This window comes from Desmodus rotundus, chromosome 10 (assembly GCF_022682495.2).
Source record: "Desmodus rotundus isolate HL8 chromosome 10, HLdesRot8A.1, whole genome shotgun sequence".
Classification (NCBI taxonomy): domain Eukaryota; kingdom Metazoa; phylum Chordata; class Mammalia; order Chiroptera; family Phyllostomidae; genus Desmodus; species Desmodus rotundus.
The window spans coordinates 102,701,984-102,725,945 of NC_071396.1; the positions used below are offsets into that span (position 1 = coordinate 102,701,984).

The following is a 23,962-nucleotide window of genomic DNA, read 5'->3' on the forward strand; positions in this document are numbered from 1 at the left end:
TTTAATTTTTGTTTAAGGAGTGAGACTTAAGTTGAGGTTTGTTTATTTAGTCATTCCTGCCCGTGCGTGTCCTCTTCCTTTAACACCGTTTGTCCAGAAGGCTGTCTGTCCTCATGGAATTGCCTGTGTCCCTTTGGAAGGAGTAGGGTAAGGGAATCCTAGTCCATTGTCCTGGAAGCATAAGTTCCACTCTGTTGTTGAAATGTCTGAAAGTAGCTGTTTTCAAGGAGAGATTCCGACATTGTCGGGCTCTGCCTGGGGCATCAGCCTGCCATGTTCAGTAGCTTCTGGACCTCGGTTTCCTGGGAGGGCGGATTTCCGTCGGACTCTCCGGGCGGCCCTCCTCCCTGAGTCGCAGGCTCTTCCACTGCCGAGTGCAGGTGCCCTTTTTCTCAGCCCTATCCGTGAAAGGATGAGGCCCAGCTCTTCTCCCCCCTTTCATGTTGGTGGGGTCCAGCCCCTGGAGACCTCGGCTTTTCTCTTGGGAACCACCTTTTCTTGGTTTCCTGCAGCCGGACATCTTCCTTCATTTTCCACTTGTTTATATTCTGACTCCCGTTTATGGTTGATCAGATTTTTCAGATTTTTTTCTAAGGCTGTGTGTCTGAACCCCGCAGGGGATCTCTTCTGGTGACACCGCCTGTGACTGTCCGTGCCCAGGGCTCTTCCACCTGTGTGGTTAGCCTCTTGAGACTTGGCCAGGTGGAATGGGATGAAGGAAGGCTTCGGTGGCATTTGCCGAGTTCTGCCTTGCCAGCCGCTCCTCCGCCCCCTACCGAAGTTCTGTGGACAGTGTCTGAAAGTAATGATTGCTTCAGAGACCTGGCCCTGGCAGCAAGCCCTCTGGGGCAGGTCTCTGCTAAGAGCTGGGCTGGAATCCACGGTTTAGCTGACACCCGAATCATGGAATTCTGTCACACTCTGGTACATGATAGGGGACCGTGCCCTGTGTGTACTTAGGTCCAGGTTAGACTGCCCCGCCTGTGTCTGCTTACCCCACAGCGGAGCAGGCAGCAGAGGGAGAGGGTGGGATGGTGACATTGTGGGGGTGGAGAGGGGTCACTTCCCTTCCCAGCCACATGAGACCAAGTGGTGCAATAAAAATGGAGCCCACAGGCACTGGACTTTCCACACCAGCAGATCTGCCCTGGCTGGGGGTTTGTATTCTGACTTCTGATGGGACATGACCTTTGGGACATGTTGAGAAAAGGAGTGGGTGGAGGGCCAAGAGAACCGTTGTCTTCTCCATCCATGAAGTATTGAAGAGCCGACCACTTCAGTTTCAATAACCGATGCTTCAGTGTATTGGAACGTCATCGCTTCGCCTCTCTGTGAAAGCGTGACTAAGCCTAGCCAAGCCCAGGCTGGAAGAGCACACCGGGGCCTTTGAAACGGCAAAGTCACTCTTCCTCGCGTGCAGTCTCCTTCCGCCAAGAGTCAGAGGATGGCGGTCCTGTGGTCAGCCCTGTGTTTTACACCTGAAGCCACAAGTGCCCAGTGAGTGGCGCAGTCGGGGCTCAGGGCAAGAGTTTCTTACTGCTGGTTCATTATCCTTCCCCTTGGTTATGCTGATGACCTGCGCTGTAGACAGACAGCATTTTACAGTTGCGGGCCCGCAGGAGCTGTACGAGGAGGATGGACTCCAGATCAGCTTCAAGAGTGCCGGCGAACGTGACTTACCTGTACTGGTCCTTATTTTCGGTTTGGTTTCAGGAACTTCATGGATATACTCTGCTCAGGCAGCTTCTGGGAACCATGGAGCCTACCGTAATTCCCTGCCCGCCTGAAATACCATTATTAGCTGAAGACTCATGACTTGTAGTTTTCGGTCCTGCTCTCCAAAATGCGTAATTTTAATTTTGGTCAGAGTGGGCCTGTCCCAGTTTTTTATTTTTTTAAGGACCTTGTTTATTTTTGAAGGGAAGGCAAGGAGAAAGAGAGGGAGAGAACATGGATGTTAGAGTGAAACATTGATCTGTTGCCTCTCGCACGCGCCTCAACCCAGGCTGGAACCTGCAGCCCAGGCATGTGCCCCGACTGGGGATTGAACCAAACCAGCTGAGCCACCCCAGTCAGGGCTGGCCTGCCCCAGTTTATATTCCAGTGTTATCAACCTTTAATTTAACTCTATTCTCCACTGATTATCATCCAAATAGACCATATTGTGTCCTGAAAATTTGCTCGTGTCATTGCCAGGTCTTGTCAGGGATTTTTGCTGTTGCAGAGTGACTGAAGGAAAACACCACCACAGCCAGCTAGCTTTGGGAGCAGAGGTGCAGAGAGTCATTTCTGCTGTAATTCTTGCTTTGGCTTATTCCCGTTGAAGCGAGTTCTGAACGGAAATGCTCTGTGTGTTCTCACTGTGAGATCGTATGGAAGTGTGTGCCAGAAAGCAAACGGGTATACTTTATTATTGTTATTTTTGGTAATTATACTGTAGACAGAAGATTAGGAAACTGCTGTTTAATGAGGCAGAAACAGTTTTCTTCACATGCGGGCTGACCGTGGAGCCAGCAATATTCTGACCTTAATAAGATCCAGTGTTTCGGGCTGGTTCAGGCTGTTGGTCTCTGAAATTGAAGCCTAAATATATGCTGTCTTGACTCAGTCATTGCTGGCCTTTGTCACCCTTCCCCTTGTACCTTTCCATGCTGTTTTTCTCCCTCAACTGTGAATTGAAGCACAGAATTGTTTTCCTGGTTACTCAGCCATCTCTGAAGCCTTAATAGGGCCAGAAGGTGCCCCTGTCCTCCTGTCCCCCTTCCCCACAGCCCGCGTGGCAGTGGCAGCGCTGGCGTCGGTGGCAGCGCTGGCGTCGGTGCCAGGGTGGGGCAGAGAAGGCGCAAATAAATAGTCAGGTGTGGATCCTGGTAACATTTCAGCTCTGTTCTCCTTTCTCCTGCTTCCTGACTTTTGAAAAGTACTATCTTTTTTTGAAAAGTAACAGTTCTCTGAGCAAATGAGACTGCCCCAGAGTAGAAATTAGCTGTTCGTTACTTCAATACTGCAAACATGTATCCATTTTTCAGATGATGCAAATAAAATGTCAGAAGACACTTGAAACCAGTTAAGTACTTTCGCTGGTTTCTATTCAAAAGGCAGGCCTGCCCTATTGAATTGTTTTCTCCTGTTGTAAATAGCCTTAACGTGTAGAGAGTTCGAGTTTGAAGGTGTGTTGTAGTTTCTTTGACTTCAAAAAAAAAAAAAAAAAAAAAAAGGAAGGAAAGTCAGGTTCCTTTAGACCACAGAAATCCCTGCCTGTACCTCTACTCAAATACGTCCCTCAAATCCAGAGATGGTGTGTTCTGGCCGCACACGCCAAGGATCCCAGAGAAGGTAGTGGGTTGCACACCTTTGCGGCCCCACCCTCTCAGGAGGAGGGAGGACAATGTTATCTAAAACAGGTGCAGTGATGAAAATTCGAGGAGGACGGACAGTTAGGTAAGCTGTACTCGCGTGAGTTTAAAGCTATGGATGTCCCGCCAGGGATGGAGGAGGAGTGCCTGCCATCCCCGCAGCGTGCTTTCTCTCAGAATGGAATGGAGACGAGGAGTGGAAGCAGGTAAACACAGAGGGCAATGGAGGAGTAGATGCGGTGTGTACGTAGATCTCTGTACATCTGTATGTATGTAAACTGAACCTCAGGTCTTCAGGCGGTGCGATTCCCCAGTGACTGAATTCTCCCATTTCTGTCGTGGGGGCTGTCGTCTGTACTTGTGCCCACTTTCTCCTGGAACTTCTGCCTCTAAGGTGGGTGGGGAGCCTCAGCCGGTGGGTGTGGAGTGAGCCCATTCCTGCAGCCAGGCAGTGGCCGGGGCTGGGGGTCCTGGTGGCCACCAGCTGGCTCAGAGCCCCATGGGGGCTGGGGGACCACCCCATCACACAGCCCATTGTGAAGGGAACACTCCCCTCTCCCCAAGAACTGGTAGGAGAGAGGTTGGCATTGAAATGTGGGTGTTTAGGCCACCCTGTTCCTCTAAAAAAAAATTGTTCAGCCTTTGCAGTCACAGATTTCTGTCCTAAAGAACACTGAATAATTTATAAAACCTATTTTGAATTGAATCATTTTGATACTTTATTGTTAACCTGCTAGAAACAAAGCCTTTTCGAACCCATCAACACATTCATAGTTATTTACATAGTTATATATGTATTATAAACATAAAAATGCCTACTAGGGAAGAACATTTAAGCAATTCAGTGTGAATTGTATTTGTATTGTGAAGTATATATATATATATCTATCTATATCTTGATGAGAGATCATGTAAAAAGTTTTTTCAGCTTTTATGGAACACATACTTTGTCTCCTTTGCAGATATCCTTCTTTTTGCTGTTGTTTCCCCCCATTAAAAAACAGTATAACCACCTTGCTTTAGAGAGAAGCAGCTGCGGAGAGAGCGGGTCACCTCCGACCCTAACGTATTGGTCATCGCTGGTACTCAGGTGTATTTGCGAATCGATTCTCTCCTGTGTATTGTGGTTTGTGCATTCCCTGTGACTCCCCTGACAGCCCTCTGACACACACTCCGTCACAGGCCTTGGACGTAGTCACAGTCCTGCTCCGATCCTGGTTCTTAACGCTAACTGTGGGGCTGTGGTAGTGTCTTAACTTCTCCAAACCTTATTTCCTCATCTGTAAAATGCACGTAATGCTCTCTACTTTAGAGATTATGATGAGAATGAAATGAGATGTTGTATTTAAATGTATTTATTTGAAGTACTTAGTTCATCACTTGGCTTATGGTGGAATGGGGTCAGTATCTAAATACAAATTGTTTTCACTTTAGTATAGAATATATTGATTTTACTCCTGAGTGAGTGCAAGACATTCTATGATGCTTGTGGAAATTCAGTTATTATAATTCACTGCCTGGGATTAATGATTGTGAAAGTAGAAGACTTTAGTTCAGAGAAACAAATGATTACCTGTGATAAGGTAGATGCCAGCAGGGTCTTATAATTAATTAATGAATCTGTTGATTGGTTTTCTTTGTTGTGGCTTGTTTGAACCTTTGGAATATTGTTACTAGAAAAGGAATGCTATTTTTTTAATGATGCTAACCTCATCAAAGCTGCCTGTACTGTTCTTATTCTGTGATTATAATAAACATTTTGTGGGATAAAATTTGTATTTTAGTTCTTTCAGGAGAAAAACAAAAGAATTTTCAAGTGAGTTTCTGATTTTTTTTTTTAGTCTGAGTCCCTCAGAAGTTTAAACCTTAATTTTTGGGCTTAATTCAAAAGCTAAAAGAAAAAAAATCTTTTAGAAATGTCATAATTCTGTCATCAACATAAAAGATCATTTTAAATCTTAGAGTCTGTATTTTGAGGCTTTTGAAAAACCAGACTTTAATGCAAATTGCACATTTTAGAAGATAGCAGACACTTACTGCATGCATAGCCAAGTAGTATTCGAACACATTTTACTTACGCTATGTTGGGTTTATCTTTGGAATGGAAGCAGTACGCCCTCCGTTTATATTTACTTTAAGTTTTAAAAATATGCCATGTTTAGTGCTTTTATCTAAGGGATGAAAATAGTGTGTTTCAGTTTTTCCTGGTTAGTTAATAATGTAGGGCCTTTTCCAAAGAGGGTTTCAGTCCTAATTTTATTTTTATGTATGATTAGATTTTAAGTTTTATATAAGGTTTCAGTTTACTATCTAAATTTATGTATCTGAACTTGACTTCCTTGGCTGTAATGATAAATCAGGTAATGTCCAGTTCCTCCATTTAAAGATCAATGAATGTGCAAAAAAGAACAACTGATGGCTGTGGCCATTCTTTTGCATTCCCGTCTCCGAATTCGAACTGAGGGGACTTAAAAAAAAAAGAGAGATAGAAACTGGATTAGACTCCAGTTAATTTTTATTATTTTGAAGAAAGTTTTTTGAGTTGTGGGAACATGACTACTGTCCACATAGATGCCCATAAACTTGTATTTCTACGTGGATTTCGATTTGCTTACATAATTTGCAAGAATACCTCTCTGATACTGCCCCTTTCCATTTAACAAAATACCAAGGTAACAAAATTGGAACTCTACCTAAAGCTGACATTCTCTTCATACTTTGGGATGAGCCTGTACTACTTAGCACATACTATTTTCACTTTACAGGGTAAGGACGTTTTCATTGAACATGTAACTTTCAATTTTGCTTTTTCCCTGGGCTTAGAATCAATTATCGTCGTATTTGAAATGACCGCTGTGTAATAATTTTGAGGTTTAACCAAGCTTCTTTGCGTGTTAGCAAGTACTTCGTAGGACCAACCCTGTCTCCCCCTTTGGTTTGTTTAGAAGACTTGCACTATCTGCCAGATGCTGCTTCCCAACCAGTGCAGCTATGCATCCCACCAGAGAATCCATCAGCACAAATCTCCCTACACCTGCCCCGAGTGTGGGGCCATCTGCAGGTCGGTGCACTTCCAGACCCACGTCACCAAGAACTGTCTGCACTACACGCGGAGAGTTGGTTTTCGGTCAGTATATCGTTCGCTTAACGTGCAAATAAAGCTCGTTCACTTAATAACCGCACAGCATTTTGAGTGGTCTGTGCATCTGGTGTTCCGGGTCCTACAGTGATACCTCGATTAACATCCTCTGGGAACGGAGCTCGTTTGTGGTGGAGGTGATCTGTTTGAATCCTCTCCTGCGGTCTAGGCCCTCCGATCCACGTGAACCCAAGGGTAAATGGAGCCCCTCCTTCCAGGCAGAAGTGTGCACGCGGCAAGGTTTGGCTTTGATCGACTGTTCAAGCCTCTTCTTTCCGCATCCTTTCTAGCATATACTTCTCTTGTCTTCCTCTGCATTTTAACCCCTGCAAGAACACCTTGCATGTCTGTGCCTCTGACTCCTTCCTCTCCCCTCACCCTGAAAGGTTGCAGTGGTTCCTTACTTTTATTTTGGAGTGATAAAGGATTGGGTGAATGTAATTTCCTAACACTGTTCTTTGTGGAAGAGCCTTCCACCCCAGGTATCCTTCCTCAATTCCTTCTTCTCCTTGACCTCTGCCCAGGTTCCTCCCTCTTTTCACACACCTTGACTGTGACCCCTTTCACTGTCCCCGAAGATGCTCAGATGCATCTTTTACAACATTTGACAAATCTAATGTTAGTTTAGCTAATAGCGATTGATGATGTACTTGAACTTGACTCTACTCTGACCTTCTGAAATGCATACCAGTGCCTTTTCTATATTGACCCAGTGAAGGCCCACCAAGAAAACCTGTCATCGATACACGTTGTCTTTGTTAATAGAGGTATTACTGTATTGCGTTTATCTTAAACTTAAAGAGTTTGGTTACCTAGTATCTTTCATGTTAGACTTAATATAGAGTGATTTTTTTTTTTTTTTTAGCTATACCACAGTACAATGTTTTATGAAAGGAAAGTCCAGTTGGTATGATTTGACAGTTTTATTTCAGTTACATTGAAGTGAATGAATGCATCACCAATTCCTAGGTGGCTCTGCCCATTTTCTAACATTGAGAGACTTTTTTCATATTTTCATTGCATGCCTCCAGGCCTGTGATGCACAATGTTTAATGGATTGGGATCTGTCCCAGTAGGAAACCTTGGGTTTGGAAGTTTAAGAAACCAGAGTTTTTGGTACCGGTCCTACTACTAATTTTGTGGGACTTCATGTGTTGTCCCCAGCGCCATGGTGCCCTGTCTGTGAATAGGTGGGACGCTTGCCTCCATCTGCTGGGTTGTTAGGGAGTAAAACAGGATGATCAAAACGCATGCCTGCTGGGAACTTAGGAGGGAAGGTACACACTGGAGGGGCCTTTGCCTCTGCAGAAGCTGTACAGTGTCGCTCTGGTTCTTATCCCACGTTTAGAAACTCTCATTACTAGATTCTTTGTTTCATACGGATGCAAAGCCTCCTACGGCCTTTTCTGGGCGCTCTTCTTTTAACAGATGCCAAACGTTCTTCAGATGCTAAGTTTATTTTCCTAATACACTGAAAGTAAACTTGGTTTGGAATGACTACAGGAAGTAAGATGTCTATAATTTGAGCTATTCCTGGTATCTTTCCTAAATTGAAACAAAGGCTCTGCGGTCCCTTGCTGGGTTTTTTTTTTTTCCTTTTTCGCCACATTCACAGAGTTGCTTAAATTTGGGGCCTTGAATTTTACCTAAACCTTTTGTGTTTACTATAGATTTTTTTCCTAGACATGAGGCTTATAATAGCCATAAAAAGATTATGTATTTGTATATTCTGAAGGTAAGTTCACATTTACCTTTGTAGATGATAGAAAATAATTTAATTGTAGTTTTTTCCCTGCTTTCTTAAATAATTATCCAGTCTAATATTTGGCTGGGGCTTAGCAGCCCCTTGGGTTTGTATATTTCCCCCTCCTTTTTGGCTAATATTTGTCTTTGGTTTTTGTTTTTTGTGTTTTTTTTTTTTTTTTTTTTTTTAGGCAGAAGAGTCTCTCTAACATGGCTTGCATGTTTTACTTTGGCTCTTTTTGATTCAGTGTGCCTCATTTTCTCTTTTTTTTTGATCTTGTTGCATCTCCCACGTACAGAGGAGGGGGTCACTTCTAGCTTCTGATTGATTTGGTAAAAGTCAAATATTTCTCTGAGTTTTCCTGGTTCTTGATCTATTGGCTCTGAACCTAGAAAGGGGATTCTATACTGTAAACATTTTTTACATTAAAGAGAAACTTGATTGATACCCAGAACATAAAGGATTTCAGGTGTATTAGATATGAATAGACTAACTTTTAGTAACATTAGGATACTGTGTGACCCCTTCAAACTCTGACTTCTCTCTGTCTTACGTACATTCACTATCAGCCTCTTGTTGCCCTTGAAACTTCTTTCCACTTTCAGCGGGTATTTTACAACTTTCTCTTTCCTTAGTTCTTTCTAAATTCCCTTCTTTCCTTACATTAAAGAGGGTTTTCTTTTGGCCTCCATGATGCTTATTGGACCAAACCTCAGCTACCTCCTTCATTAGCTGTAGATTCTTTAATGTCCAGTTTATTTTCTTTAGGATTAACTCTTTCTCTCCCTCCAGGCGACTTCAGAGAATGAGTGCTTTGTTCCTTTTGGCCTTCCTTGGTCCTTTGCCCTTTGAACCTACCCTTCTAGCCTCGATGGGGAGAAAACCTTTTGTTGATGACTCATGAGGATCCTTCTGTTTCCTTAGGAACCCATCTATTTTTGTTTTATGTGATCTTTTTTTTTTCATAGGAATCACAGGCTTCTAGGGTTGGGAAGGACTAAAACAAAAAATCTCATTTATACATGAGCAGCCAGCCCAGAGCGGATCAATAATAACCTGTTCAAGACAGTACAGGCTCAGGGTAACCCCAAACAACTTCCGGGTGCTTGGGTGGCTTTATTGCCTAAACAGAAGTAGATAGGATGGGGGGAGGGGCCTTTTCTTAATTATTCTGTTTTTATTGAGTGATCTTAGTGTGTACACTGCTGAACATTGTGTTTTAAGTCACTTAAAATGCTAATGCATTAAAAACGATTTTTATAAAGTGCTTGCGAAGCTTCACATGGCATGCTTTATAGAACACATACCATTCTGAGCATGCCAGTCCTCAGAGGCTCTGGGAGTGTCTCCATGAATTCAGAAGGGGGATCTACACATAGAAGCACCTTAGATTAATCCAGAAGTTGGAGCACGGCATCCTTGAAGGCAGTCCTATGTCTGCAGTCCTCATTCCTCAAGTGGATGTTCCTGTTCACACTGCCAGGCGTAAACCAAGAGGGACAGCTAGGTCCTCCAAGGGTCACACACACTCTTAGGAAATTGCTGACAGTCCTTGAGTGTTAAAGATGAGGTTAAGGGGAAATGTATCGCCAAATTTTGAAGTTTGTTTCTATAAGGCTAGATTTGAATGAGGAATGAAGGAGCTTAGCTAGACAGGTGATTTGTTTAGAGATGTTGATTTTTCAGAAGTTTATTGTGCATGTCATTTCTTAAACAAATCGGAGTAGACTTCAATTTATATTTTAGGGGACAAACAATCTAGGTGGTTGACTTTCCCTAGCTGATGGGCCCCCAGAACTGCCAGCTGCATCAGCCACACCAGTGTGTGCCAGGAAACAGTGACCTTGGCTTGAGAGCCAGTACCCACTTTTTCCTCTGTGCCCCTCTGTTGGTGGCATGAAGAATTTGGTAGGGAAGCTCTCTTCTGTTGGAAATGCTATTTGGGTAGAGGGGTGGGGAGGAAACACAGGGTCCTAGTGTCCGAATTTGGCACATAGGAGAGTCTTCTCCAAAGCCAGGAGTCATCCAGTCTTGTTGTGCCCGTGGTCTTGATGATGGCCCCCGTGACCCAGTGGTCTCGCCACAGTCTGCAGGCTGGACATCCAATCCCAGAAACTTTAAAGATGCTCGAAGGGCAGGCCATGTGAGGTTTATGTTTCTTCTTCATGATCTTCCTTCTTACATGTATAAAGCATATTTTGGTCTGCTCTCATTAGCAAAAAATGAAACCTACCTCCTTCCAGGAAGCTGTTAGAAACCCAGAGGGGCTATTGCAATGTGTTCGTTTTACCCAGTTTTTACGCAGTTAAGTTACACGTGTTGAATGGTCTCGTGCTAACGACTCTGTGTTTATCTTCCTAACAGATGTGTACATTGCAATGTTGTGTACTCTGATGTGGCCGCACTGAAGTCTCACATTCAAGGTTCTCACTGTGAAGTCTTCTACAAGTGTCCTATTTGTCCAATGGCGTTTAAGTCTGCCCCAAGCACACACTCCCACGCCTACACACAACATCCTGGCATCAAGATAGGAGAGCCGAAGTAAGTCGTGCGCCTTTGACCCCTGCTCTGCTACCGTGTGAGTGATTTCGAGGAGCTAGGGGTTCTGTGGGATCAAACATAAGACAGGAACAAAGATGCCACCGGGCAGGTTCCGCTGCTTGATGAAGCATAGCTCACAGCTCCCGAAGCCTTTCGTCCAGGTGACAACTTTGTCCAAACGTGTCCCTTATTATATTATATTTATGCTCTTGCCAACCAATTTTTAGTAAGCAGGTGAATATTTATTAGTTCTGTTCTTTTTCTTCAGATGATTTTAGCAAGTTCTAGGAAAACGATAAGAACCTGTCATCCTTCCATTTTTCCACAGTTTCTTACAGTCTGCACTTCCTGTAGTAACGTTTGTAAGATGAAGTCAACTCAAGACGCTGGTTCCTGAATTTAACTTCATCGCCAGTATATGTCCTTGATTAGTAAAAACATTTTATTTTTGCCTTAACCTCGCTTTGCATCTTAACAACTTTTGCTTTTTTGTGTCTTTCATAACGAAGTGGGGCCCCAGCCAGCAACTACGGGCTGCCTGCCCACCGTGGAGGCGGCTTAGCACAGAGGAGGGAGTGCGGGCGCCCGAGTCAGAATCCCAGCGCCCACCCACCGGCTGTGGACGTGGGCTGCCACTCACCCTGTCTCCGTCTCCGTTTTCCCCGCCAAGTGAGGGCAGTGTTTATGTCCCAGGGTTTGAGTGAGGATAAAAGCAGGTGACATGTTTGAAACGCCTGCCCAGCCTGTAGTCCTACGTCCAGAGCGTGAGGGGGCCCTGTAACAGCGGTTCCTTCCTGCAGTTCCCTGCCCCCTCGGGGTAGAAGCAGGAGGACACTGGTCAGATGCTCGAGGTTACATTCCTTGTTTCTGTACTATTTATGGCACTGTGGAATTCGATGATTCTGTGAGGCTAGTTTGGCCTCCTCATACCTGTTGTGCTTTTGCTCACAACTGCGCGTGCTGGGAGAAGACGTGCAGAAGTGACTCTGTTTACTAGATACTGTGATAGTATGGAATTTCATTCTAGTAGGACCTGCACTCTGGTTTCTGCAGACGCTCGAATGAGACAGATTACAGTGCAGGGGGTCCGTATGCACACCTGGTGTGTTAATTCTGAGGATGGACATTCGTGAACTTCAGTCGGTTTTCAGTGTTCATGGTAGTGAGACCTCTGGACACTCATGTAGTTGTTTCCCCCCAGTGAGTAGAGTTTTTGATTGGCTGCTTTATTCAGATCTTAAAAATGTATTCACTGAAATGTCTGTGAAGGCTGGAACACTAGGTACTTGGAAATACAGGGCAGCAAATGATTTTAATACTCTGAGAAATGTACAGGAAAACATAATTCCAGCACTTTCTTAACATGTTGTTTTCTACATGGTTCTTTAACAAGTGCCAAGCTTAAAGATGGGCATCGATTACTGTGTTTTAACTGTAAAACTAAAACAGATTTGCAAATGCCACCAAACTCCCAAACCAGTGAACGCCAAGCGACCGGGTTGACTCGGACTGATGCCCAGCGCCTGGCTGAATGGAGGTCCCGCCGGCAGCCCGGCTGTAGCCGCAGGTGCTGCTCCTCGGGCTCCGTCATTGTCACGCCTGTATCGCACTGTGCTTTCAGGACACTCTTCCCTGACACCTGTCCCTGTTCAGGCTCCTGTACACCCTCCTTCTGGTGCCATGCTGGAGGGCCATTGGGCCTACGTGTGACCCCAAAGCCTCCTTTTGACGTTAACTCCGTCTCTGCTCTGTCTGTGTTCGTCCAAAGCAAGTTGGTAGTCCGCTCCAGTGGAACTTGGGGCATTGCAATCTCCTGGCAGTGTTTGGTTAACAGGTGGTTTTATGCACATGAGTCAATTATGCAAATGATCTTCCATTAATTTTTAAAGATAAATACAGAGCCCCCACCCTATTTTCTTTAGAGAGCACAGGGCAGCCTGAAAATCGTCCCATAAAGCCCTGCAGCGCCCGCCTCAGTTAGAAAAGCACGACAGCGGATTTTAACAAACGTTTATGCACTGTCACCGAGTGCCAGGTGCCCTTCCAGAGCTTTGTTGCTTGTCCACTGTGAGGCCAAGCATGCCTCCCTGCCGGGGAAAAGGAAGCTTTGAGTACCTCTAGTCTTTTCTGGGTGATTGGAGGTCATTTTCAGTGACCATTGCGGCGATCCAGCTTTGTGTCTGTTCAGTCTTGCGTTTTCCTTGACATTGGATGAACAGCAGTCTCTCTTGCTGCTGTGGGCCTTCCTTCCACTTGCCAGCTGTAAATGTACCTAAGTGGATAAATCAGAACTCCAGAGTTTAGCATTTTCTGAGAGAGAGAGAGTTTTTGAGCAAGTTCCTAAGGAATAAAATGTGTGAAATTATAGTAGGGGCACGGTAGAGGACTTGGGAGCTGGCTGATGCTGAATTTGAACCCTGGCTGTGGGGTTACCACGGTTTCCACCCCATCAAGCTGGTTCTCTACTCCGAGTCGCAGTACCTGTCCCTCTGCAAAGTGGTGGCCGAGGCATGGGGACGTGGGGACTGAACGGTGCCCAGGACAGTGCTTTGTACCCACCCAGCTGGGTTCAATTTGTGATGCAGGAGTTCCGTGGCTGCGATTGCAGAGCTAGGAACCCTTGATCCACTTGTTCTCACATCCATTTCAGGTGTAGCGCTCTCTTCTGGAGAGTTTTGGTTGCTACAAGTTGGAGCTGAGTGTGGGTGTTTGGTTCTGGTGTCCTCTTTCTTTTCTTCCCCTTCCCACCCATTCCACTTCCGTCCCCCCTTGGTTATGGTCTAGTTACTCTCGCATCCAATGAACCCTGTCATATCTAGGACTAAGTCACGGTTTCAGGTTTGCCACCCCACACCCCCAGGAACCCAGCACCCCGAGTTTCTCACTGTCTCCTCACCGCACTGTGCCCGTTGGACTCGGTGCACACGGGTCTCAGTGGCATCCCTCCCCCACCCCCACACTGGGCATGCTGCTGCGGTTTTTCCATTGTGTTGGCTCCCTCTTCGTGTCTGTCCCTATGTCTGTGAGGCTCACGGTACCTTCATTTGGGCTTTGCCTTAACTTCAGCACCAGCTTTTATCGTTTAATCGTTTCTGTCCTACAGAAACAGGGGAAGAACACCCTGGAACACTCTTGCGTCCCCGTCACCCTGATCCCCCGGTTGTCAGCAGCTGTCTTCCTCCTCCTTGGGGCCCCCGAGGCGCCGAGGCTCGGTAAATAGAACAGGGCTTTCTGCCCTGCTCCCGTGAGGACGCTCACCACCCCCGTTGCGAGACGGGATTGATCATGTTCTGTCTAGTTCATAGAGCCCATGGACATTTCTCCAGTGGTTTGGACAGTGTCTTTTTAAACATTTCTGATCCAGAATTCCATCCAGGAGCCCATTTTATGTTTAATTGCCCTGTCTCGTCAGTGTTCTTCCACCTGGGACAACTGCTCAGTCTCCCCCCTCTCCTGTCTGGCCGTCCAGCAGGGGCACCAGCCTTTCGTTCTGGGGGTGGCCCTCGAGTCTCCTCATTGCGTCCCACTGGGGACACGCTGTGCCTGCCTGTCCTCGTCATGCTGCCGTCACTAACCTCCAGCATCTAGTGCGTGTGGCACCACCATTTCCCCTTCACATTCTGAGCCGTTGTGGGGCAGAGTTCTGATATAACACCAGCGACCTGTTCCTCCGAAAAATGCCCAAGTAAATGCATTCTCTGCTCTTTTGTACTTTTCTTTGCTATTAAGTTCTAGAAGGCAACAAATCAAGCCAAACAAAACCCCGCTCCAGAGGAATGTAGCAGGAAAAAAACGAGCCGCGCTGTGTTTTCTCGTGACGTAGTTATTTCTGAAGGAGTAAGAATAGAACCCTGAGAAAGTTCTTAGCCTACCTAGTAAATCTTCTTTTCTTCAGGCTGTTTTTTCCCCCTCATTGCTCTGTGCTAATTATAGAAAAAATCAGGACCTCTAGACAAGCGAGACAATGAAGGGAACCCTTATGTTAGCATCCCGCAGAGATGATGCCTGTGTCATTTCTGCGCTCCTTTAGAAAGTGTGACCACGTCTTACTTACTGTCTCGTTACCTGGTGTTGTAATTTCCATTAGAGTCTTTCCCTGTCCTTGGGGCATATCTGCAATATAATCAAGTTTTTCACACAGTTTTTATTATTTAACTACTTATGTTACTGGGCTGTTTAAAAAGTGAAGCTGTTTCAGACAGTGAGGAAATGAACATCTTTGTCGCACCTGGTGAAGTTCGTGAGGACACAGGAGTGTGCCAGCTGGGAGCTGTCTAACCAGACAGCTGCGTGACCTTAAACACTGTCCCCGCCCCCATCCAGGGGGCTTGTGCTCTGTGCTAAAATAACATGTCAAGACCTTGTAAAAACATGTGTCGCTCAGTCTGATTAAATTTATAAATCTTTTGAGGGAGAAATAAAAGTTACATTAGTAATTTCTGGACAGAGAAATACAAAGTGAGGTTTGAAGGTACCTGACAATTGCTCTCTTCAAAAGACCCCAAGACGTAAGGAGGTGGCTACGAGCGGCGTTCCTCTCTTGAGCTTCGCTGCTGAAATGCCGGATGGAACCTCAGCGTTGCCTTTTGTGTCTGCCTTTCATCTTCTGTCACTGCTTCTCTTGACATTTTCCTAAGCTGCTCCTTAGGAAGCTTTGTGCCGATTCTCATCACTCTTCAAAGAGGGCCTCCCCTAAGGACCAGGGCGACCTGGGACGGTTGAAGAAGGGGTGACCTACTGTGGGCAGATGTGTTCACAAGGGACCCCTCCAATTCCCTGGGGGTGAAGGTTACAGCCAGGAGTCTAGGAACATTCACTCCCCCAGACAACTCTGGCCTGAGCGTCCGCGGGAGGTTGTGGCTGGACAGAATGGATAGTGTTCTGAAGGTTAAATCTGCAGAATTAACTTAAGAAGGCTGCCTGCCAGTACATTAGGTACGGAAATGGTTTATTGTGGACGGTGAGTGTTGTAAGCAGTGAAAGTGCAGTGGGCATTCAGGTGTTGAAGTGTGGATTTTTCTTGTCTGTGGGGCTTTCTGTGTTAAGAACAGAATGTTGACTTTCAAGTGTGAAATTGCTACTAAGTCTAAAAGCAAACTTGTAACAAGTGAGAGCTTGTGCAGTTCCGGGGGTGGAGCAGGCCTGGTTTATTAGTTCATTCATCAAAATCTTTTTCAGGTTAGGATACCACTGGGGAGCCGTGTTCCTTGTCCGATCTTAACAGCGACAACAACAAAAAACTAAAAAAAAAAGCATCCAGGGTGCTTTCGCTGGGTGTTAAAGTAACTAACAAGTAGATACCTTATAAAAACGTGTCACTTCTTTATCTCTAAATCGTAAAATGGTCCTTAATTTAGACATCTAAGCAAATACGCCTGAATCTTTACCCAAAATGTTAAGGTGCATCTCTGCACTTGAGTGATGCCTTCAAAAGTTTGTTTCAAAGCTAAACTGTTTTGTTCCCCTTACCGTGCGTGTGCTCACTGCCTCTGCCTGCTGAGTTCCTGAGCTGAGATGAAAGCGCCTTTGGCGGGAGCCGCGAGGGCTGACTGACGTGTCCACACACTTCTCTGTTCTAGAATAATCTATAAATGCTCCATGTGCGACACCGTATTTACCCTGCAAACCCTGTTGTATCGCCACTTTGACCAACACATCGAAAACCAGAAGGTGTCTGTTTTCAAGTGTCCAGACTGTTCTCTTTTGTATGCGCAGAAGCAACTCATGATGGACCATATCAAGGTGTGTGCGCCTCTCTCTATCTTTTCGATGCATCCCAGACCCATTCATTGGTCGCAAGTTGCGGCTGAGCAGCAGGTTCGATAAAGCATGGGGGCTGTGGAGGGAAGGGATGGATGCTGGGCGTGGGTAATGAGCAGCTTACAAGTGGGTGCTGTCATCTGGGTACTGGACTGGGGGATGCCTTTTATTCCCGAGTCCTGAGCTGCATACTAGGAACCATCAACCCACAGCAACACACCCATGCACTGATTTTAAAAGCATAAGAAGTTACTAGGGTTCTTTTCTTGTGCAGGTGAAAATGGTGACTGTGGTTAATTACTTTTTTTAAAACATTTTATTTATTTATTTTTAGACAGAGGGAAGGGAGGGAGAAAGGGAGAGAAACATCATGTGTGAGAGAAAGATCGATCAGTTGCCTCTCACACGCCCCCCCACTAGGGGCCTGGTCTGCAGCCCAGGCATGTGCCCCTGATCGGAATGGAACCAGCGACCTTTCATTTTTCGGGATGACACTCAATCCACTGAGCCACACCAGTCTGGGCTGAAGTTGACTTTTTTTGAAACTTGGGGTTGTATAGGGTTTAGAAATACAGACTCTGACAAATTGTCTAATTTGTATACGTATTGGACTACTTAGAAAAATAAAGGTGTTTCCCTTGAGATGGAGCAGTTCCGTTTGCACTGTAATTGATGCCCTGGGCCTTTTGGTCTTTTTTTTTTCTTTAATCATCATGCACACTGACGAAATGTCCAGGATATAGCACAGCATCTGGCACCTGGGGGGGGTGTTCAGTTAACGAAAGGACTAAATGTCCAGTTTGGGTGACCAACTCTCCAGCCCCCAAAGGGGACACTGAAATCTCTTTCCAGACTTTTAAGCTCACTGAGAGCTGAGCTTAGTCCTAGCCTCTTCGCTGTCCACTGTGATAGGTTATGCAGTTTTATTCCCCTGTGATTAGGAGAGAATATCCATTAGCTCTCAAGAGATGAAAGTGATTTGACTTTTTAAAAACAGAAACAGCAGATCCAATTTGTTGTGATTTCGATCTCTTTCTCTTAGTTTACCCTCTGTTTTAATGCATTACACAGAAAGGTCAGTTTAAAGAGCAAAACAAGTCTAAAGTAGCCTGTTCTTATCCTAGTTAAATGAATGGACTGTTAATCCTTGGAGCTGCCTGTGTTGGGTGTATGTGAGCTCACACAGCATAATCCTCTGTTGCAAAGGACGTCATGTCTCGGAGTCTGCACAGTAGAGGCCACATTCCTAGTGCCAATCAGGTCCATGGGTGGTGTGGTGCATCGTTCTCACTTTAAGTCCGATACAGTCCTCTTAAGGTAGTCTAAAGGTCTTTGCCAAAATTACAAAACTATCTTGACAATAAACATTTAGCTAATGAATGATCAGGGAAAATTAAAAACTGCTAATAAAAAATAGGGACATTGGAATTAGACCCAAATATTTTAATATACTTATATGGGGCAGGGGAAGCAAGAAGAAAAGTCACTCCTCGAGAGGCTTTTAAATAAGGTATTTTCTTTCTGGAACTCCTCTTTCTATCTGGAAGTGGGCCCTAGACCTTGTGGTTAGGGTCTTCCTTGTGTTAATGGTCAACTTGGAGGAATACAAGGTCCCAAGAAGTAGAGACCGAAGAAGCGTGGTAAAGTCTTGTGGCCACAAGGAGGAAAGAATTGTTTTTATTCACCCAAATTTTTGTGGGTCGTGATACGAAACCCGTGGGAATGCAGACTCACTCACGGTCTCATTTTAAGTATGTTCTGTGCATTTTAAATACGATCCTGCCTGTGTTTGAGATGGGTAAGAATGAAGGGCAAGTGTTAGGGGCACCCTGTTCTTGTTATTTCTAAGATACGTACCTCCCTCTTGTGAGTTTATTTACATTTGCCTGGTACCTGTATTGTTGGGTTTGTCATAGGAAGAAAGGAAGAGGAAGCAGCGCAGGAACACTGTTTCTGCACAGACACATTTATTGAAAGCCAGGTCTCTATTGGACAATCTCATCCAGTCCATGTCCTTGCTGAGCTCCAGCAAAGACGGGCCTTCCATGCAGGCTTTTTTACACATAAACTTTCACATTGCGGTCATTCAAGTTACTGTTACCGAAGCGAAGAAAAATCAACTCTGAGAGAATTACATTGTATTTCTGTTATTCAAAAGATTTGTTTTTAAAGAAGCAATCTTATTTTTACTTACAATGTGAAAATAAAAAGTGTAAGTTAAAAATTCTCTCTCTAGCACCCATTCCATTCATTGCTCTCTTGTTACAACAGACTTCTTTTTGCTGCTTTTCTGTAATTTCTATAGCATGATTAGCTATTTTATAAAGGAATACTTTATTCTCTCTTCACTTTTTTAGTTAGTAAAAATGTATTTACCTAGAAATGTATTGAAGGCTTACTACAAGATACTGAGTTAAGGGGTTTTTGGGGGGGTGGGGTGGACTTCAGTGGTTAACAATGTAAAAATGTGGCTTGTGTTTTGAAAAAAGCCGGAAGCCTCTGCCCTTTGTGGCAGAAAGGAGGCCAAAGCCCAGAGTTTCGCTCTCAGGACAGCACGTCTCACTCAATTTCTCTTTGCAAAGGAGCACTGGACGTGCAGCCCAGGCCCTGTTTACAGGGTGGAGCTGTAACCTCTGTTCCTGAGACGATGCGAGAAGCCCTGTTTCCCTTCTGGGGGACGACAGTGTTGGAGAAGTGTGGCTCCTTCTTGGTTCTCGGAACTGTTGGGAGAAGACCTTGCCTTGAGAACGCAGGCTGGAGAGTACGCAGAAGGGACGGCCTCTCACTCAGACACTCAGGGAGGCAGGTGGAGCCAGGCCTGGACCCAGCGTGCCCGGGACCCGGACCTGGGAGGTCTGCGTGTGCTAACGCAGGAAACGGGCACGATGTCCTGTCTTTCTGCTGGCTCAGGAACTCAGGCCAGCGACAGCCTAGTGCTAATAAAAGGAGGCCCTGTTCAAAGATAAACTGTATGTTGAGACACAGAGCGATTTGCTTCCTTGGTTTTTTGTTTGTTTGTTTTCCCTCCATGCTCCTGGAACACAAACACAACAAAAGCCCAACTGAGCCGGTCTTTAGAATCGAATGCACTCATATTACCCCCGTGGAGTTTGAAATCTTGAGATTTTAGCTTGAAGATCACTGCTGAGGTTAATGAGAATAAATAGCTAAGCAGTTGGAAAAGGCTTTTGAGTCTCTTCTGTGTATACAGTTCACAAGTCTGGGTGCCATCTGTCAGAAGGAATGGATTCAGGTAGGGTGCAGGGAGATGACACTTACCAGCCCCCAGCAAGACCTCAGACTGTTACAAGTCTCCCAAGAGTGTGAAGATTGGGAGAAAGGTTCTCTATTAGCATATGGGTACCAGGTATTTGTAAAGTAGCTAAGGGTCTTTACTTTTACCAATACGTGAAAGTAAGAAGACTCTTTCCCCAGAGACGGTCTGTTACAGAGAAGATTCACTGTGCGCACTGGAGTGTCAGGAATAACCTGGATTCAGTACAGGAGTCTTTCTTGAAAGAGTTTTAACACGCCACAAACAAGTTTTCAAAAATAATTTGGAACTAGAAATGAATATTTAGTTGACATACAAACAATACTTCTTTATCTCTTTTCTAAGCATATATTTTGCTTAGGTTTTCTTCTTCATCGATTAAATACTTCTGAATGAATACAAAGTCACATTTAGTTGTCCTGTGCATTAAGAGAGTCCACATGTGCTCTCTTTCAGTTGTGTGATTTGTGATAGATATTTCTTTTGTTTTTATGACACAGTCTATGCATGGGACGTTGAAAAGTATTGAAGGGCCTCCAAACTTGGGTATAAACTTGCCTTTGAGCATTAAGCCTGCAACTCAAAATTCAGCAAATCAAAACAAAGATGACACCAGAGCCATGAACGGGAAAGAGAAATTGGAAAAGAAATCTCCGTCTCCCGTGAAGAAATCAATGGAACCCAAGAAAGTGGCCAGTCCTGGGTGGACGTGTTGGGAGTGTGACCGCCTGTTCACGCAAAGAGATGTTTACATTTCGCACGTGAGGAAGGAGCATGGGAAGGTAAGAGGGAGAGCCCCACCCCCAGTGCCCTGCCCCCCTTGGTGTAAGGAAGCGCACTGGACAGATTGACCTCCAGGCTGGACAGACTTCTGGGATTTGGGTCCGTGGCTCGGCTCTGTCAGTAATTAGCATGGTGACCTCAAAAACCCCTCTGTCTCTGAGCCTCAGTTTCTTGATCTATACAATGGAATTTCCGAGTCCTCCCAATCTTCTGGTGTGATTTTGCTAATAATTGCCTTCACTGACACAGCCGAGGCTGGCAGTGAGTGCTTTACCACATTCGTGCAGAAACTGAGAACAAAGGTGACCCGGAGTTAAAAAATGTTTGAGCTTGCCACTTAGCCCTGTGACAAACGTGGGGGAAAGCAGGAGAGGAAGAAAGTGGCTGTTTGAAAGCTGCTGGTAGCCTTGTATGACTTCCGTGATTATTTCCTGAGCTTGGTGGTGGGGAGTGGGGCCTTCTCCTTAAAAGTGTCTAGCAGAAGTGCTAGAACTCAAAATGACTGAAGAATCTGAGTTGCAATATGTATATTCTTTTTTAAATTTTGTATTTTCTTATCCTCATGTGAGGGCATTGCTTTATTGCTGTTAGAGAGGGAGGAAGGGAGAGGAGAAAGGCGGGAGAAAGAGAAGGAGAGGAACATGGATGTGAGAGAGAAACATCACTCAGTTGCCCCTCGTACGTGCCCCTGGCCAGGAACCCTCGACCTTTTGCTTTGCCAGATGATGCCCAACCAGCTGAGCCACACCAGCCAGGGCTGGTCTTTCCCTTTTAAAAATAAGTACACATCTCCAATTAATAAGAAAAATTTTTAAATGCTCCTTATTCAAACTAGCAAGATAATTTTTTAATGTTATTATGATTATCTCAAAGGTGGTTTGTTCTGGTCAGGACCCGAGGAGAGTGTGCATTACATTTGGGTATATAACTTAAGAATTCTATAGCAATTTTATTTTATTTTTTAATGTGCCATTAAGTTGTTGGAAAAATTGCGTGTATATGTCCCCCGAGTTTCTGGATTTGGGTCATGGCTTCCTTTTGACATTGTTTAACTTGTTTTTCTTTATCCCATAATTCTTAGAAATTGTATTGCATTTGGGTTGAATATTTTTAGGAAGGAATACGTCACAGGTGTGGTATTCTTTCTGTATCACATCCCAAGGCACATCATACCAGCTTGTCCCACTTGTGATTCTAGGATTGATTAGGGACTTCAGAGACATTACACGTTAAAGAAACCATTTTATTGCTTTAACTTAAGCCAAAGAAACCAAATAGTTGACCTTGGAAACCTGTGTAAAGAGTGCATAGGAATTAGTTGGTAATTATTGATAGTATGTACTAGAGTCTTGTTACATTAAGTGCTTAAGCATTGCTTTGTAATTTGATTTGTTGGAATCATTTATTTGAACTAGTCATGAAGCCTAAGTTTTACCTGGCTACCATCCAAATCTTATAAACTTGCTTTTGAACCTCAGTCACAGTGATCACAAATTGCAAAAAGATATTTTTATTGGATGAGGTCTAACTGTACTTAATTCAGCATCTCTTCATATAAAAATCAGTGACTTATGGAACACACGTGGCTTTAGTAGCCCATTGTTTATGTCCTCATCTCCACGTCAGGCTCCCGGAATAGGCCACAATGTGCATCTCACAATATGCATCTCACAATGTGCATCTCACAATGTGCATCTCACAATATGCATCTCACAATGTGCATCTCACAATGTGCATCTCACAATGTGCATCGCTAAGTACTGGGTAGTTCTTGAGGGTCAATACTTGAAAAGCCTTCTGTGTAAATACCAGCAGTTCTTTCAGAGCCTGATGTGTTAATGATTCTGGAAGTCTTTTCTTGGCACCCAAACTGGATTTCACAAATATTTAAACACCAGCAGACCTTAATTATCTAGCAGTCCAATCCTTTCATCTCTTGTACCTTGGAGACTTCTGTAACCATCTTAGAACATTTCAGAATTCTTTCTGTTTATTTTCCCCCTAAACTGTCCTTATCTTGCACATCTGACAGTTCCTGGATCTAGACTCTGAGATGAAATTTAACACTTACTTAAACTATTTGCTTTGGACGGCAGCACGGAGCCCGCCAGACGCTGGAGTGTGTGCCAGCGTGGTGTGCACGGCGGCGTGTGCACACTCACGGTCTATGCAGCCATTCATCACGAGGAAATGTGAGGCTTAGCAGGATTTTAGGATTAGCTTTGAAGAGGTTGAGACCCTGCCTTTTGGAATGAGCCACATCAGATTAGATTACAGTTTCAGTTCAGTTCAGGCAGCCTCCTGAAGGAACTAAGGGGAGGTGGGGGAGGGGAGGAAATGTCTTTATAAACTGGTGAACTGAAAGGAAGGTTGGTTGAACGGGAGTCGGAAACCAGTGGGTGAGTTCTGCCGCCTGGAACCCTCCACTCCCAAGCACCTGCCTGCAGATGCACTTGGGTCTCTTCCAATTCTCCTCTTCCCTCCTGTCAGAATTCTCACGTGACCTCGCCTGCGTTTAAACCCCAAACTTAAATTTTCTCCACTCTGTCTTTTCTCTTCCTTTCAGACAGCCAAGCAACATTTTTCCACTCCCAGTTACCCCTCGGCTGACTACCTTTGGGTTTTCGGCTTTACCTTTGTCAACAGACTCCCTTTACCTGTGACCTCATTGTTGAGTCCACTGGACATTTTTTTGGACTTGACCTCTCTCGATTCCACTGCAGTATGTCATCCAATTGGCAGCTCTTCCTAAACACATTTTCCACCCTCAGTGTTGAGCACTACCCTCTCCTGGTGCTTGTCCTGGAAACATGTCACGGACTCTCTCTGGGGAATTTCAGTTGCTCTCATAACATCGCTTCTCACAGAAACGTGCAGATAACTTCCCAGGCTCTGTCTCCACTTGCTGTGGTTTCTTACCCGCATTCCAGTCTCCGGAATCCAAGCACTTATCAAGTGTTTCAGCTTGTTGGATAATTCATAGAAGCTTTAAACCCACTGAACAAAGAACCCACTCTGCCCCCCGCCCCCACTGGCTTCTGTACCCAAAGCTCGGTGGCCGGCGTGACTCGGTGTTTCCTTCCTTCTATCCAACCCTCTCCCCATCTCTTCACTTAATACCCTTTAGTTCACCCATTTATCTTTGTTCTTGCCCAGATCATTGTCCTCACCATGTAGTTCTGATTGTGCAAAGTGTTATGTCCCTATTGACCTCAGTCCATTGGCTTCCTGGGAGTCCCCTGGTCTACCCTTTCTCTGGTCATATCTCATATGTCGTGGTCAAGCTGACTGGCAGTGCTCTGAACATTGCTCATTTCCCTCTGGGGCTTTTCAGTTGACAGTCATTAGTTTGAAGGACCACACCT

General features: G+C 45.0%; 1 protein-coding gene across 8 annotated transcripts in view; it reads left to right on the plus strand.

Moving 5' to 3' along the window:
- The window catches only part of ZNF532 (zinc finger protein 532), a 95,645-nt gene that overhangs the window by 52,379 nt on the left and 19,304 nt on the right, over positions 1 to 23,962 (plus strand). For all 8 annotated transcript variants that reach the window (XM_053912623.1, XM_053912626.1, XM_053912624.2 and 5 more), the window contains 4 exons: positions 6,302 to 6,483; positions 10,604 to 10,780; positions 16,360 to 16,522; positions 20,315 to 20,596. In XM_053912623.1, coding sequence (XP_053768598.1) covers positions 6,302 to 6,483; positions 10,604 to 10,780; positions 16,360 to 16,522; positions 20,315 to 20,596 — 804 coding nt within the window. The remainder of the gene's footprint in view (positions 1 to 6,301; positions 6,484 to 10,603; positions 10,781 to 16,359; positions 16,523 to 20,314; positions 20,597 to 23,962) is intronic.